Consider the following 17951-nt stretch of genomic DNA (forward strand, 5'->3'; position numbering starts at 1 on the left):
CACTGAAGGTCAGTCTATAGAAGCTGTGGTCAGGGCCTGAAACTCCCTCACCATACAGCCACACAATGAAAGCTCGCTTTTTGTATTTTTTCAGCAGCCAAACAATGTGGCCTTGTCAATATGTAAATTTGCTAAAAATGCTTAATTCAAAAAAACCTTCATTCACCCTTGTTGTGCTTCCTAACTGTAGAAGGGACATTTTTTAAAGACACTTGTCAATGTTGCATCCTTGTACATATAACAGCTATGTGTATTTTTATTTGCATGGCTTTGTTGTTCTTTCCATTTCACTGAAACAACATGAAGAGTAATAAAAATAAATGAAAGATCCAGAATATGTATCGCTGAAATGTGTAGCATAAAGCTGAAACTTTGAGACAAATGAAGCTATAGTGTAAGACTATTGGCCTTCACAGTCTGGTCTCTTGTTTATTTATCCAAAGCGAGGTCCATTAGATGTACATTAATTGAAACACAAGCAAGAATATAGCGAGGAGGAAACATCGTCAGGAAGTGCAAATAAACAGCTTTGAGTCTAATCGGACACACAGGAGCTGACAGGAAGTGACCAGAGGTGGAGCACAACATCGACAGCTCATCGTAAAAGTTCATCATCATCATCATCATCATCATCATCATCATCATTAAGCTGGTAGTGTTCATAAAGAGCTGGGTCTTTATCTTTTTCATAAAGGTCCAAAGGGACTCTGCAGATCAAATGGAGTTTGGGAGTTTCTTCCACCACCGGGGGGCGACAGAGGAGAGTCAGAGACTTCGGACCCTGTCGTGAAGGATCGCTTTTGTGCACACTTCCTCACATTTTCACAGTCATTCATTCACATTCACAACAAGCTCCGCACAGAGTCCACGCACCAAAAACCTTCTGTCATGAAGAATTATCTTCATTCACACGCTTCATTGTCGCTCCTGACTGAAGAGCAGTTCATCACCACGGACAGCTGGCTGAATGTTTCTCTTTCTTCCTCTTACATGAGACACAACGACGTCTTCAGAGCGTTCAAAGAAAACCTCGATTGTTTTTTACAATGTGAGCCAAATAGAAAAATGTTTTTCATTTTGCCCTTCTTCACTAGTTTTTAAAAAACACATTTACACCTTTGGCCAACATCCCCCTCCATGGACAAGCCCTGTCTGTGTGTGTGTGTGTGTGTGTGTGTGTGTGTGTGTGTGTGTGTGTGGTGTGTGTGTGTGTGTGTGTGTGTGTGTGTGTGTGTGTGTGTGTGGTGTGTGTGTGTGTGTGTGTGTGTGTGTGTGTGTGTGTGTGAGGTGTGAGTGTGTGAAGTGTGTGAGGTGTGTGTGTGTGAGTATGTGTGTGAGGTGTGAGTGTTAGTGTGTGAAGTGTGTGTGTGAGGTGTGTGTATGTGCGTGTGAGTGTGTGAGGTGTGTGTGTTAGTGTGTGTGCGTGTGTGTGAGGTGTGTGTGTGTGTATGTGCGTGTGTGTGAGGTGTGTGTTAGTGTGTGTGTGCGTGTGTGTGAGGTGTGTGTGTGTGTATGTGCGTGTGTGGTGTGTGTGAGGTGTGTGTTAGTGTGTGTGTGCGTGTGTGTGAGGTGTGTGTGTGTGTATGTGCGTGTGTGGTGTGTGTGTGTGAAGTGTGTGTGAGGTGTGTGTGTGAGTGTGTGTGTGAGGTGTGTGTGTGTGTGTGTGAGGTGTGTGTGGTGTGTGTGAGGTGTGCGTGTGAGTTGTGTGTGGTGTGTGTGTGTGAAGTGTGTGTGGTGTGTGTGAGGTGTGTGTGTGTGAGGTGTGTGTGGTGTGTGTGAGGTGTGCGTGTGAGTTGTGTGTGGTGTGTGTGAGGTGTGTGTGTGTGTGGTGTGTGTGTGTGTGTGAGGTGTGTGTTAGTGTGTGTGTGCGTGTGTGTGAGGTGTGTGTGTGTGTGAGGTGTGTGTGTGTGTGTGTGAGGTGTGTGTGGTGTGTGTGAGGTGTGCGTGTGTGTGTGTGTGGTGTGTGTGAGGTGTGCGTGTGAGTTGTGTGTGGTGTGTGTGAGGTGTGTGTGTGTGTATGTGCGTGTGTGGTGTGTGTGAGGTGTGTGTTAGTGTGTGTGTGCGTGTGTGTGAGGTGTGTGTGTGTGTATGTGCGTGTGTGGTGTGTGTGTGTGAAGTGTGTGTGAGGTGTGTGTGTGAGTGTGTGTGTGAGGTGTGTGTGTGTGTGTGTGTGAGGTGTGTGTGGTGTGTGTGAGGTGTGCGTGTGAGTTGTGTGTGGTGTGTGTGTGTGAAGTGTGTGTGAGGTGTGTGTGTGTGTATGTGCGTGTGTGGTGTGTGTGTGTGAAGTGTGTGTGAGGTGTGTGTGTGAGTGTGTGTGTAAGGTGTGTGTGTGGTGTGTGTGAGGTGTGCGTGTGAGTTGTGTGTGGTGTGTGTGAGGTGTGTGTGTGTGTGAGTGTGTGTGTGAGGTGTGTGTGTGAGGTGTGTGTGTGAGGTGTGTGTGTGTGAGTGTGTGTGTGTGTGAGTGTGTGTGTGAGGTGTGTGTGTGTGTGTGAGTGAGGTGTGTGTGTGTGTGAGTGTGTGTGTGTGTGTGTGTGAGGTGTGTGTGAGGTGTGCGTGTGAGGTGTGTGTGTGTGAGTGAGGTGTGTGTGTGTGTGAGGTGTGTGTGTGAGTGTGTGTGTGTGTGTGAGTGTGTGTGTGTGTGAGGTGTGTGTGTGTGAGTGTGTGTGTGTGTGTGTGTGTGAGGTGTGTGTGGTGTGTGTGAGGTGTGCGTGTGAGGTGTGTGTGTGTGTGAGGTGTGTGTGTGTGTGTGAGGTGTGTGTGTGTGTGAGGTGTGTGTGTGTGAGTGTGTGTGTGTGTGTGAGTGTGTGTGTGTGTGAGGTGTGTGTGTGTGAGTGTGTGTGTGTGTGTGTGAGGTGTGTGTGGTGTGTGTGAGGTGTGCGTGTGAGTTGTGTGTGGTGTGTGTGAGGTGTGTGTGTTAGTGTGTGCGCGTGTGTGTGAGGTGTGTGTGTATGTGCGTGTGTGTGTGGTGTGTGTGTGTGTGAGGTGTGTGTGTGAGTGTGCGTGTGTGTGAGGTGTGTGTTAGTGTGTGTGTGCGTGTGTGTGAGGTGTGTGTGTGTGTATGTGCGTGTGTGGTGTGTGTGTGTGAAGTGTGTGTGGGGTGTGTGCGTGTGTGTGTGTGAGGTGTGTGTGGTGTGTGTGAGGTGTGTGTGTGTGTATGTGCGTGTGTGGTGTGTGTGTGTGAAGTGTGTGTGAGGTGTGTGTGTGTGTGTGAGGTGTGTGTGTGTGAGTGTGTGTGTGTGTGTGTGAGGTGTGTGTGTGTGTGTGAGGTGTGTGTGTGTGTGTGTGAGGTGTGTGTGTGTGTGTGAGGTGTGTGTGTGTGTGTGTGTGAGAGGGGTGAATCCATTCTAAATAAATACACACCACTCATAGCATCGACCTTGCGCCTGCAAACACGCCTGCGCTCTGACCAGCGTCTGACACTACACCTCCATCTCCCATAGACTTTGAACGGTCACACGGGCACAATGCACATGTCGCGTTGCATGTATGCATGATGCGCTGACTTACTTTTTCTGTTTACATGTCATGCAGACGCTGCTCGATAGTGAAGCTCGTCTGACCACAGTAGCTTCAGTCTCGCCACACGCTACACCTAGCTGCTCTAATGAGGACAGGTGTGTCTTAACGTGGCGTCATGAACTCACCAGTACTGAGGTCTTTGTACTCCTGGGAAAGGTGCTCATTCTGGTGCACCCACTCCCCGTTGCATTTGAAGAAGATCTGTAAGGCAGGTAAGGCTCGGCAGCGCAGCTTGATGGGATTGCTCTTCACAATGTAGGCATCCTCAGGCTCCTGTATGAAGTGGGGCAGGGTACCCTGGACCGAGGGGGCTTCAGGCGGAGGCTCTCCAGGAGCACCTGAAACAAAGAAACAGCAGCCTGCTGAGCTTTTCATCCCACTCGTCTCCAGACACAACGCTGTTAAAGACAACAATTCCTCTACTTACAAGAACAAAATGAATTCAACACTTTTCACCTTGATACACAATCCAAACACTTTACAAGAGTCGTGTTTTACCGACAACAGCACAGAAGCCAATTTAAATGATTGCTCAGTGGGAAATCTTTTGAATTCAACATTTTAAACCTCAAACATTGTAGAAAAATGGAGTGTGCACAGAGTACAAATTGTCCTCCAGCAAGACTGTTTTCCCCCTGAGCAATTTACAGATGAATGAAATCAGAGCACATCAAGTGGAGAGGGATATGGAGGAGGCTGATTACCACAACTGCTGCTGTGGAGTCTAAAATAATCTCATCCTATCCACAAGGCTTCACATTCTTTTCATCCCATCATCCTTGTGCTGCCAAAAAGTGCGCCGCCATCTTTTAACGATGCATTCACAGCAGCTTGCCCCCTTCCCTTTCACCTTGACTACAGTAGACATACTCTCTGGATATTCTCCTGACCTGGCTGCTCACAGCAGGAGACAGGAAGGGGGGGGGGCAAGCGGCTCACTCGAGTTAAGACCAAAAGAAGCAGACGGATCCCACGATGTGCCAACAAAAGAACTGAGTACAACAAACTGACGAACAGACAACGAAAGGACGGCGTTGAATTAAGTGCACGGAGATGGGAGCGGTTGCATGCAGACACTAGATGCACTCCAAACACAGTATATAAACGTCTCTCCCCCCTCCCATTGGCTCGAGGTGAATATCCTGCTGCGTTCTCACATCAGCCCACTCAGACTTAGTGCTGAGAAAAGTACTCAGGGTCTGGCAGGAGAAACTCCCAGCGAAAAAATTCGGCCGTTCACATATTCAGCTTTTTCAGCATTCCTTCGAGTGTGAAAGCCCGAGAGGATATATTGAACAACATGACTATTGTTCCTCATGAATCCAGGCACGGTCCTGAGAGGAGAGCTGTGTGGGGCTGTGACAGTGAGGAACAGGATGTTTGTGCTCATGTCTGTCCCTCTCAGAATAACACTCAGCCCCATCAAGGCAGCGCCAGCTAAACTATTCAGAGCAGTAAAAGCCAATGAAAGCTATTATGACCCCACCATCAAATCCAATCCTGTCGTCTGAAATCGAATCAACCCTCCAGCCACCTCTTACAATCAATGCTGTCCTTGTTAAACGGGGAAATGAATGGATGCAGGTGTAACGAGAGGCCACACATAAAACAAACGGGCAGAGAGAACGTGAAGAATGGAAAAGAAGGAAGTGCTGACATTACTTACAGCACAGCTTTATGCTCTTCTTACTACATGGGGCTGCATTACATATTTACAGTTTTATCCAGTGGGCTTCATTCACCAACCGGTCTAAAGAACTCATTTGTTCAATGACACATTCAATAATAAAATAAATAACTATTCTTTGGATCATACAAATCTGAGTGGTCTTTTGAAATAAACCACATCTGCAGCGTCCTGTACTCATGCCCTTTTATGGGCATTAGTAGGCGGTAACCTTTGCTCATTGGGTTCCTTCCTTAAGAACACAAGAAGAGACAAGGACAGCTGAGAACACGTCCGTGAATCTGACCGAGACTCGTCTTTCAAATCTTTTTACGAACAACTTGACAAAAACCTAAAGATCCTTCTGAAGAAGATACGAGAGAATGATGTTGTTGTTCTTAGCAGACCTATACGAGTATTACTCATTACAACTGCACGTGTGTTTATGTTTATAGTATATAATGTTTCAGTTTTAACATTCAGTCACTGCACCTCATCTCTTCTTTACCGTCAGTATTTCTCATTAGATGGTAAATGGAGCTGAGTATAGTTCTTATCTAGTCTTCTGATTGGATAAGAGCGGGTCACACCGACACATTCTCACACTGATGGCAGAGTCCATCAGGAGTACCTCATACATTCACACACTGCCATCAAAGCAGTGGGAGCAACTTGGGGTTAAGTGTCGACACTTTCAGGAGCTGGGGATCAAACCCCCAACCATCTGGTTCAGAGTCGACCGACTACCACTGAACCACAGCCACCACACAACACTGTAGCAGAGGTATTTATAAATGTACACAGCTGAGCAGCATTTTGTTTTATTTGACCAGATTTTGTAAAGCTATGTGGGATTGCTGCAAACAAGATTTGTCGTGTTTTTCTCTACAATAACAATGAAATGTCTATCCAAGCCCATCCTTCTCGTCTGCAACTCACTATATATGGGCTCGGACCAGTCATCCATCCAGCGCCTGCACTTTGTCCAAAACGCAGCTGCTCGCCTGCTAACAGGCACAAAAAGAGGGACCCCATAACTCCAGGATTGAACATTTTACTTCGACAGGTGTATGCTCCATCCAGAGCACTGAGCTCCTCCAACCAGCTGCTCCTGGACGTGCCCATAATGAGCCTTAAAGCTCGGGCTGATCGAGCCTTTTCTGTTGAGTGTTTCAAACCTTTACCTATTTTAAAAGCTCTTCAGAAGCCTTTTTTAGCCTTATTTTTTAGGGTTAGGGTGAGGGTTTTATTTCGTTTTTTGTGTTTTATTTCTACAGTCATTGTTAACCCTGGTGTGGTATTCAAAGACTAGGCTCAAATATGGAGGACAACTGTGGTTCTAGTTGTTCTGTCCTTTCCTCAATTACTGACACTGAGGTCGAAACATGCACGTGCTAACGACAGAGCAAGAAAACAGTCTTCATTGCTTTCATAAATTCTAAGCAGGTCCTGCTAATAAAAGACTAACACATGTAAGGTTGGGGTCTGTAATGTTCCTCCTCTAATAAGCTCATTTCTGCTATCATGAGAAAAACCTAGTCCTAAAGAGCCTTGACAAGCCCTACCCCAACATTTCTGTTTGGCGTAACAAATGATGATGCATCATGTCCCTCGTTCTTATTGTTCAAACATTCAGCACACTCAAAGGTAGCAGATAATTGGAAACAAGGTGACAATTCACGCTCCATAAACCTGGAGCACAAGCGCTGGCTGCTCCACTCCACTGACAGGTGCTCATAAATATCAGCCTTAATGAAGGAAATCACTCTGGTGCCAATAAGTCGCTTATTCCCTCATTATGCCAGTTAACTCCAGCACTCGCTCTAAAAGGCTCTCTCGCCCCGTCTGCTGCCAGTCACAGGTTTCCACCTGACTCAACACCAGGCTTGGTGCAGTCGACCTGCAGCTGATGAATGACCCCAGCATTAATCTGCATACGCAGGACTACAGATGGAACCAGAGATCGCATGAGCTGAATATCTTCAATCTAATGACGGAATAAATGAAAGACTGTCCGCCATTTTGACTGATTGTATTCGGGCAATCAGTCACGTCAGGCACGGTTAAAATCCTGTAAATATTTACAGTAATGTTTACAATGCCGTCAAATTAAAACTTTCAATAGATTAAATGGTAAATGGACTTGATCTTGTCTTTCTGACTACTCACAGTTTGACAGCACATTCAAATACATGTTGCTGAGTCAAGTGTCCACCAGTAGTAACTAATCGATTCATACATGGGGGTTAAGTGGCTTGCCCAAGGACACATCAAATATGTGACTACAGGAGCTGGGGGTTCTGACCCCTACCTCACATTCAGTCTTCAGCAAACCAGAGCTGGACCCACTTCCAACTTGAATCTTAAATCTGTCATTGAAATTGGTTGATAGCATTTTGTCCTGTCATACTGTTGAAAATGTATTTTAACGTCTCCTCATATACATCATTATCCTCGTCATCATTGTTTCCAGCACCGACGCGAGTAGCTGCATATCCAGGAGCTCCGTCCTCTTGGACAGAAAGCTTAAAATATTAACAGGTGTGGACGGTGTGACTTGGCAAGAGCTAATGGGTAAATTATGCCAAACAAGATTGTTGATGAATCAACAAGCACCTGTGTGTTTTGCAAGTGCATCTCATTGTCATTACTCGATTGGCTGCTGGCCTCAGCATCTATTATTTAAAAAACACGTCTCGAATAGAAACTGGCAGGGAAAGATCAAGCTGACAGCACTTCCTGACTGAGTTGGACATTATTATTTCACACAGCCACTCCTCAGCCCAAGTCCGTTAAAACCTCACTTACTTTCTCCCACATCCACGAGATCACTGGCGTCTTGTCATTGATTTTTTATTTTTTTTTTACACGGCTGAGGTAGGATGAGTAGTGTCAGCAGTGTGAGGATCGGCTTTACATGGTGAGCACCCTCTCAGCCTTTCAGCGGGAGTCCTCCTCATTTAGAAGGCAGAAAGTCAGGATATGTCAGACTAATCCTTGACACCAAGGGAGAAAGAGTGGCTGAACAAAAAAAAAGAAAAGGCTCAGCACACATCTGGCAGCATGGGAGACTGCAGCTCCAGAGTGCAGGCTGTGAAAATACAGACCCACCTTATAAAGACACATACACTTCAATGTATAAAACTTGTGGGTAAATTGCACACTTACATCAATATGCCCTTCCAATGAAATCTGATTCAAATGACACAGGGCTAGAATTGTGACTTGCTGGTAGTGGATAAGTAAGCAAACATCTGTCTATCCACGGGCGGGCAGCCGTGGCTGCAGGGGGCAGTTAGTCAACCCAGACTTCCCGCTCCTCCTTGGGGGATTCCAAGGCGTTAATCCGTTCAGCAAATTCTGGGTCCACAGCTGGGTCGACTCTCACTTGGGCGTTCCTGGAAAACCTCCAAAGGGAAGCTTCCGTTAGGCATCCTAATCAGATACCTGAACCATCTGAACCAGCGTTTGGATGAGAGGGAGTGGAGGCTCTACTCTGAGTTCCCCACGTCTGAGCTCCACACCTGATCTGTAAGCCTAAGCCAACCTCTTCCCATGAGTCAATCTCACAGTCCTCTTACACTCCTTGTGAACCCTGAGAGACTCTTTAATATTCTATGGTTATTACCTCCAAAGACGGTACAGACGGGGAACACTTGTTACGTTCCCCGACATTCAGACTGAAAGTGACACGTCACAGAGGTGCACAAACTGCAGCTTGAAACGGCAGTCTGAATAAGGCCTTTTGTTGACAGATGCACATCGTGCCCCCACCGCCTGAGCTGCTCGTCAGTAAAGTCTGTTTTCAATTTTAAAAGCTTGAACGGTATGTAAAGCAATCACACTGCATGTGTCCACTATCAGGAAGCTGGTGAGCCTGGAGCTTGAAAGCTGGGCTCCCCTGTGATTACACAGCATAGATCTGGAACTGTGTCAGATATAGGTTGTTTCTGTTAGATCTTCCTGTTACACCAGAGGCCCGAGCAGCCTTACAGGCCTGATTGACTGAGACTGCTGCTGACAGTTTCCCAGAAAGGGCAAGGGAGAGAGAGAGGGAGAGAGTTAGGAGAAAGTCCCCCGTCAGGGCTGCTCAAACATCCTGTTTTGTCTTAGACTGGGAATGAATTGGATTTTTACTTGCTATTATCAATATATATATATATATATATATATATATATATATATATATATACTAATATCACATATCTGTAACTCGGGTTGTCAGCATTAACTAGTTCACTATTAAGATCTGAATATAATGTATAAAAATTTTTTATTGCAAAATAATCTTTTGATAATTTGTCCCTGTAAGCCACCATAGACACTCGTCCTCAGTGTCTCCCCGTAGTCTCAGTGATGGAAAAGAAAGACACTGCTGCATTTTGAATGTCTCATTTCACTTGATGCCAGTCGCCTCAGAGTTAGTGCTCGTCCCATGTTCAGCGGCGATCAGTTAATAGTATTCCCATTTTAGCTTTCAGGGAAAATGCAACCCTTTACTTGGTTGTTGCCCCTGATGAGGATTAAGCTGTTCTTGGGGAACTTAGGACAGTCCGTGAAGCCTAGTCTAAGAAACCTGGGACTTATCTTTGACAAAGACATGTCATTAGAGCAGCTGACGAGGAACTGCTTCTTTACACTAAGGAAACTCTCTACACTCAGGAATGATCATTTACGCTTTTGTGTCTTCACATTTAGACTACTGTAAAAGCTTCTTTTCATGTCGAAACAAAGAGCCCTCTAGAAAAGAGCCCTCTGCAGTGAGAATTCTGACCCGGACTAATAGAAGGACACACATGTCCCCTATTCTAACTGCCAAACTTCAGTGTCCTGTAGGATCAAGTCTAAGATTCTGGTTCTGGCTTTCAGAGCCTTGCATGGTCAGGCTCCCTCTTACATCAGTGATCTGATCCAGCCTTACACCCCTGTGCGGGCTCTGAGGTCTATGGATCTGAATCTGCTGAAGGTCCCTCGAGCTCTTTTTCGGGTTTTTTTTAGAGGTGACCGATCCTTCCAGGTTGTTGCTCCGAGGCTGTGGAAAGAACTTCCGCCCTCCCCCCCCCCCCCCCCCCCCCCCCCCCCCCTTCAAGAGGGAACTGAAGACACTTTTAATGAGCTACTTTTGGGCTGCTGTGATTTTGCATTGTTTATATTGTATGTGAAGTTTTAAACTGTGTTTGTGAAGCACTTTGTTTGTGAAAGGTGCTTTATAACTAAAACTTACTTAGTATTTACTTACTTATTAGCCTTGTCAACATGTTTAGGTAGTGAATAGAGTGTGTCTGATAGTGCAAGTGTATCTATTTGTCCTGAAGCTTTTTATCTAAAGAGATTTACCCTCAATTATATCTTTGACCTTCTTATACCTTTAAGTTTGACTACACAGTTCGATTAATGAGCCCTAAAGAAGTTCGTGTTTTCTGAAACAAGAGTCTTCATTATCTGAGGTCAGTTTGATTCAATTAAATGTAATATTTTAGTTAATTAATCAACTTGAGGCATTGTGTTACATTCAACCTTGTTTAAGTGCACTGCCTGCCAGCAGCCGTGTGATTGGTCAATCTTTAAATCTTGGGGCAGGAGATGGCAGCAAAAGAGAAGATCCACCACCACAGGAGTGATGTATTACTCGCCCACATGGCTGAATCAGATCTGTGATACGACCCAAAGCTTTTTAACCAGCCAGCAACAGAGTTTCCATATATGTTCAGGTGTCCATGTCAGAAGGTCTTATTATGTGTGTGTGTTTGTTGAGTTTATATGCAACCATTCAGTCAGACTTGGTGGGTGTATCACTGTGGACTCAATGAAGTGCAGTGCTGATTGTGAAGTTTAGATGAGCTCATATTGTCGCTCCACATTTTTAATAGGCTGATACGATTGAATTAAAACGTACCGAACACACATGGCACACGTGCAGAAGGAGACTCGCTCTAGGCAGTGATATTCAGGTCGCTGTACGGGACACACTCGACATCTTAACGTCAGTTTACCGTTTTGTTTCGCTAAATCGAGGCTTTCATACTAAATACGTAAATGACACACGGCTCGGGTCAGACACTTGACCTCGAACTGCTCCCGTTGCTTTGTCTGCGGTGTGTCGGAGTGTGTATGAATGGATTAGTAACTCCTGACACCATCAGTGTGAATGTTTAGGTGTGACCAGCGGTGTAAAAGCACTTTAGTTTTGAATCAAAAACAAAATACTGGACTCGTCCCAATCGGGGTTTAGAGAAAACCTCAGCACTGAAACAACCCTTTAAAAGTGCCCAATGATTTGTTTTCAGCAGTAAACAACGGGGACAGGGTAATCTGAATACTCCTTGATCTTAGCGCCACATTTGACACAGTTGACCACAGCTTGCTCATCACTAGATTGAAGGACTGGGTTGGGATCCAGGTGCTAGCCCTAAAGATGTTCTAATCCTACGTGAAGGAACAGTCCTTCAGAGTATGCCTGGGTGATACTACCTCTCCCTCAACCGCTCTCACCTGGGGAGTCCCCGTGGGATCAGTCATGTCACCTTTACTGTTCCTCCTATACATGCTGCCGTCGGTGTCCTCATAAGGAAAAACGGTCTTTCCTTCCTCTCCCATTGACGCACAAATATATCTTACATTCAAAAGCACCAATCCTCACTCCTTGCAACCAACTGCTTCAAAGAAATCAAAGACTGGATGGCCCTGAACTTCCTGAAACTCAAAAACCACCAACAATATGTGCAAAAAAACATGGCCCACTGAGTTCCTTCTTTAAACTATGTGCAAAAAACCTGCGAGTGACTTTCGATTCAAATCTCAAATTCGACAACCAAATAAACTCAGTTGTCAAAGGCTGCTTCTTCCAACTGCGAACCCGAACAAAAATAAAACAATTTTTATCTTCCCTTGACACACAAAAACTCATCCATGTTTTTATTACATCCCACCTGGACTACTGTAACCCCCTCTATATGGGACTCAGCCAGTCCTCCCTCTCACGGCTACAGATCGTCCAAGAATTCATTTTAAAATGTTATTACTGCTTTTTAAGTCCCTGCATGGTCGTCTCCCCCCCTCCCCCTTTAACTGATCTTTTAACCCCCGACATACCGACACCACGTCCACTTAGATCCTCTGATCAGTCCCTTCTTGTTGTCCCTGGAGCCCAGTGAAAACTCAGAGGCGATCGGGCCTTCTCAGTGCCTGGAACCAAGTGACAATCGAACACTTTAAATATATTCAAATCAAAACCCACCTCTATTCCCAGGCCTTTAAAACCAGCTGAAACGAGCCCCATATTTTTAGCTTTATGTTTCATTTTAATTTATTCTACGTATGTACTTCTATGTCTGTTCATGTATATGTGAGTGTATTTGGATGAAATGCATCTGTCTTTCTTTGCTTTTATTTGATTCTGTTTTGATGCACTGCCTGTAAAGCACTTTGGTCAGCTGAAGCTGTTTTAAATGTGCTAAACAAAGAAACGTTGACTTTAGTCAGAAGACGAGAAAAGAACTAAACTCACGTCCATTCCTCCTGCTCTAATTATCTGGACACAAACCTTACTTCAGGTGAAGCCCGTCTGAACTTACTGTAAACTTTTCAGAAGAGAAGGTGGAAACAGCTGTTGTGTATCTGTGCAAGTTTATTTCTTTGTTTACTCGTGCATGTCTACGTTATTTCGTTTTATTCAGTAGATGACTTTTGGTTAGGAGTTTAGGGGAAGGTGAAGGACCCTAATGTGGTTGGCTCGGCACTTTCCCATCTTTTTCAGTCCTTTTTATTTGTTTTTGACTTAGACCATGGTTTTTCCTCAGGGGGGGATCATGGGTTACCAAATAGAGCTCTGGGTTTTTAAAATCTGAAACCTTGTTTGGTGTCCCTCTTTGATGTTTTGGACTCCTCTAAAACGAGTCATCTCTTGTAAATCCAAATGTTAATTCAGAAGGCAGTAACAGGTATCCTCAGTTAAATTACGTTACTGAGAAAAAACGAAATCTCCCCAATCTGACAATCTGACAATGGCTTACAGCAGTGTTTGTAACTGCACAACTGAAAAGAAGACGTGTCTGCTAATGAAGTTATAGCAGGGTGGGGGATTAAGCCTGTGTGGACTGTCCATTCAGAATGAGTGACATTTGAAACAATGGCTGTTGCACCTCATTTGGAAATGTGGAAATAATCTGTTGCCAGTTTTAGGATTGAGCGTGTCTGGCTGGATAAACTCTTTTGATCACTCTTTCAGCGATGGCCGATGTCTTCAGCTTTACCTCTGCCGTCTCCTGGCACATTTAAACGGAAAGGCCTGAAACTAATTACTAACTGTGACTGCCTGACAAAGCTCCAACTCCAACTCATTTTTGCTGTCGATCAGGGAGAGTGGGGGAAAGTGGATGCTGTCAAACCCCATCCTCACTCTGCATTAGAGTTGCTCCCCCTGCCCACCCTTCAACGCCTCCATTCAAACTTTGAATGTCCAGCCTGCTGCTGTCTCCTGATGTGACTAAAGTGCACAGCGTCTCGGCAGTGGAGAGGTAAACTGAATCTTAATAGACGAGAGCCATATGCAGTGGGGGCTGATTTACATAGAAGCTGGCTGATGAGGGCCACATAGGGCCCACATTGGGATTCAGGGGCCTCTAAACCCAAGATGGAGCAAATCCCATAGATCTGATTTTGTACTCTGCTTTCTGCGATGGAGGAAAAGTCAAGCTGCTTCCACCACAGCTGCACAAACAGAATACAGGGAGAGTTAGTTTTTCAGAGTCACTGGACCCGGTCCTGTGTAATGTGTGTGATCTTGCAGAGGTCTGGGGTGCTGGTGCCGCAGTGGTTAGTGAGTGCGCCCCATGTATGGGGGCTCCTCCAGGTTTTAATTCGATCCGGCAGGTCAATCCCCACGCTCTCTCTCTAGCCACTGTCCTATCTCTCCAATAAAGGCTCACACCAAGAGCACATTCAGATATTGAAAATGTTTTTTAATGTCTATTAGAGGGCTGTAGATGTTTTAAATGTTTAAAATCATAAGTAATTGTTACTTTACTTCCTGTTTGGATGCAAAACTGCTTTTACTCTGAAATATTCTCACTCTCTTCTTCCCCTGTCAGGGGACTCTTTACTCTGCTGCAGCCTCTACCATCAGTGGGTGAATGAGTATGAATGGATGAGTTAATACTGATGGACTCTTTACTCTGCAGCAGCCTCTACCATCAGTGTGTGAATGTGTATGAATGGATGAGTTCATACTGATGGACTCTGCAGCAGCCTCTACCATCAGTGTGTGAATGTGTATGAATGGATGAGTTAATACAGATGGACTCTTCACTCTGCAGCAGCCTCTACCATCAGTGTGTGAATGTGTATGAATGGATGAGTTAATACTGATGGACTCTTCACTCTGCAGCAGCCTCTACCATCAGTGTGTGAATGTGTATGAATGGATGAGTTCATACTGATGGACTCTGCAGCAGCCTCTACCATCAGTGTGTGAATGTGTATGAATGGATGAGTTCATACTGATGGACTCTGCAGCAGCCTCTACCATCAGTGTGTGAATGTGTATGAATGGATGAGTTCATACTGATGGACTCTGCAGCAGCCTCTACCATCAGTGTGTGAATGTGGAGGTGTGAAAGAGCTCTGAGTCGTCAGAGAAAAAAGAAAGCTCAAGTCCATTTGCTATATATTCATTTGCTTCAAACGACGTTGTTAGGCTAAACTGTGACTCGACTGTGTAACAAAACTACAAAAATAATCATGGGGATGAAGTCTGCTGACTCAGTCACATCGTTTAAACAGAAGTGCAGGGCCAAGGTTTTGTGTTTGTGCTTTTAGCTCAGCGTTGATTTTGACGACTGATCCACAGGGAACTCGTGCCTTCCCCGGCAGCTCTCAGCTCCATCTTAAATAATAAACACACAGAGTGTTTGCTCATTGATTCTTCAGACTGATGGGGGCCCTTGTTGATATTCTACTTGACCTTTTCATCAGACTGGAGTTGATCACGTCTGATAGATGACTTTTGCTATGTAGAAATGTGAGCTGTGAAATGAGAGCTGTTGCTCTCTTTCATTAAGAATGCCGTTCCAAAGCAGCCGCAGGTGAGGCATAATGAGATAAAGCAGGCACCTGGGCCCTATTCATTAGAGCCTCCATAACGCTTTGTCTGGGAACCCTCAAATTATCCACGCCTCATCACCGGGGGCTCGCTCATATCTTTCCAGCACAATATAATTGAGATCCAAACTTGCAGAAGGCTTTGCATACAGAATCATTAAATCAGTGTATTCATGTATAACTCAGGATGCATGTGCATGCAAACTGCACAATATAGTGAATACTAAGAAATATAAACACATAATAAATGAAAGCACACAGAAACACACATTATGTCCTGATGAGGAGTTATAACTGGACATGGTTGGTGTGTGCTGCAGAGTTTAAACAGCTCAGGTCAGTGCAGCATGCTTCATTGAAGGCGGCAGTCTACTCTGGCTGCTGATTGGTTGAAGTTCACAGCATGCTGCCAATGCGTGCTTGACTGTTGTGTTGGAAGCTGTGAAGCTGCAGGAGCACACTGGGCTTTAACCGTGCTTTACATTTTCTTTTTTTGTACTGTTGTGTATTCTTTGTATCTGTAAAAACAAAGTGAAGACTATATGGAAATATAGTAATAAAGTATTGTAATGAACAACCTGGAGTTTTTTTTTATGAAGCACGCTTCACATAGACATTTCCAGCTCCGCAAATTTGTGTGTGAATTTTTTGGAGATAAGACAGAACCACACCAGCACTGTTTTGTGTTACAAAAATTCCAAAAGCCTTTATCAGTTTGTGACCTCATGGTGAAAACAACGTGTGGCAGACACAAGTACATCACCATCCATCCCAATAGCGCTTGTCCCATTCGGGCTCCCCGGGGACTGGAGCGAGCTGATGCCAGCTGTCATTGGGCGAGAGGCGGGGTTACACCCTGGACTGAATACCAGTCAATCACAGCGCTGAGATGTAGAAACTGACAACCAGAGTTAAAGAGCCAAACCATCGTTGGACTGTGGGATGAAGCTGCGGTACCCGGAGAGATCGTGCAAACTCCAGTCTCTCAAATGGTAAATGGACTAAGACTTAGACTGAACTTTATTGATCCTTTGGGATGACTCCCTCAAGGAAATTTAGGTTCCAGCAGCATATACAATAAAAATAAAAATAAAAATGTAGCAGGTAACAAAGAAAGTAACAATATAAAGAATAATATAGCATAAATAATAGAACACTCTTCCGTTGGAAAAAATATACAAAAAATATGCATGGAAGAAGCAGTAAAAAATATACAAAAAAAGGCAATGATTATTGTTGCGATTATTGCACTTGGTTGATATTATTATTGCACATACAAGTGAAAGTGTCCATGTGTTATTGCACAGTGAGGGTAGAAGGAAAGACGCTCCTACTCCTACCCCTCTGTCCCGTGTGCTCTAGTCCTCCTCCCCCCAAGTGAGGAGTTGTAGAGCGTGATGGCATGATGGACAAAGGAGTTCTTAAGTCGTGGTTCTTGAGCTTGGACTTGAGCTTGTATAGAGCTCTGACTATTCAAAGCACTTTTACACCGCAGGTCACACCTCCACATTCACATCCATTCACACACTGATGGCAGTGGTTGCTACACATGTTTTTCTCTCCTCACAGGTTAGGTACATTATGCTATATAAGTTTTAAGTCTAATGCTAACTGCACAGGTTTAACCTTTACTCTCAGTCACATAGGGGCTGCTAAATCTTGTTTGGGGGATTATTGTATACAGAGGGGAGGGGGGACAGCAGTTGTGTATAGTAACTAATGTCTTGTGTCCTGCCTGTCTGTATACTGCTACTGGATGCCTTGAATTTCCCTCGGGATCAATAAAGTATCTATCTATCTATCTACCTATCTATGTAAATTGACCATCAGAATTAACTAATCCCATTCATACACATTCACACGCTGCTGACGCAGCAGGGGGAGCAATTCGGAGTTCTGTGTTTTGCCCAAAGGCACATGGGACATGTTGTTCGCAGGAGCTGGACGACTCTACCAACCAAGCCACGGCCGTCCACCAGAACAATTTGATTTGTGGAAACAACACGTGTGTTTCTCCCAGGAGCTGATTTTCTTCAAGAAGCTTCATTCTGGACACTTTGCTGTTATTGACTGCTGCTCCAAATCAAACCTCAGCTAGGGATTTAATTAAAGCTCAAGGAGGGAATGACTGACATTTTGACCAGGGGAGCTGCAAGTGATCAATTGTGCAATGCAAATAAGTGAGAAACTCCTCTGAGCCTTCTTTCATTATTTCCCTTTTATTCCCTCCAGCTCTTTGTGCATTCTAAACTTGGGGCATGCTCACTTTATTCTGCAGTTAAAATGAGCAATTGTTTTAATGTCATGAATCCAAATGTGACTGGGTTGTCTACCATTTTCTTTGTCAGAAGTGGAAGAGAAGGAGGACAGTGACCACAGGCGACAGGGCCATCAGCAACAAGATCGATTTCTTCTCTCCTCGCCCCTGAGATAAAAACAGGAACACGTGCCCCACCACACTTTTCAAATCTGAATGTATTTTGTAACTGTCTTATTTTCTTTTTCTAGCGATCAGTATTAAAGAAACTGTGGTAATAATCGGTGCTACAAATTTGAAATCAACCAAAGCTGCACATGCTTTACATCATACATGAAAAAAAAGATGTTCTCTTTTTTTCTATTGGTGCATTAATGTGGTGAAAAAAATAGTTTCCAAGTTGTAAAATGC

General features: G+C 44.6%; 1 protein-coding gene across 2 annotated transcripts in view; it reads right to left on the minus strand.

Moving 5' to 3' along the window:
- Positions 1-17951, minus strand: part of unc5db (unc-5 netrin receptor Db) — a 143095-nt gene that overhangs the window by 65615 nt on the left and 59529 nt on the right. For both annotated transcript variants that reach the window (XM_079353504.1, XM_079353503.1), the window contains exon 2: positions 3645-3857. In XM_079353504.1, coding sequence (XP_079209630.1) covers positions 3645-3857 — 213 coding nt within the window. The remainder of the gene's footprint in view (positions 1-3644; positions 3858-17951) is intronic.

This window comes from Symphodus melops, assembly GCF_947650265.1.
Source record: "Symphodus melops genome assembly, chromosome: 1".
Classification (NCBI taxonomy): Eukaryota; Metazoa; Chordata; class Actinopteri; order Labriformes; family Labridae; genus Symphodus; species Symphodus melops.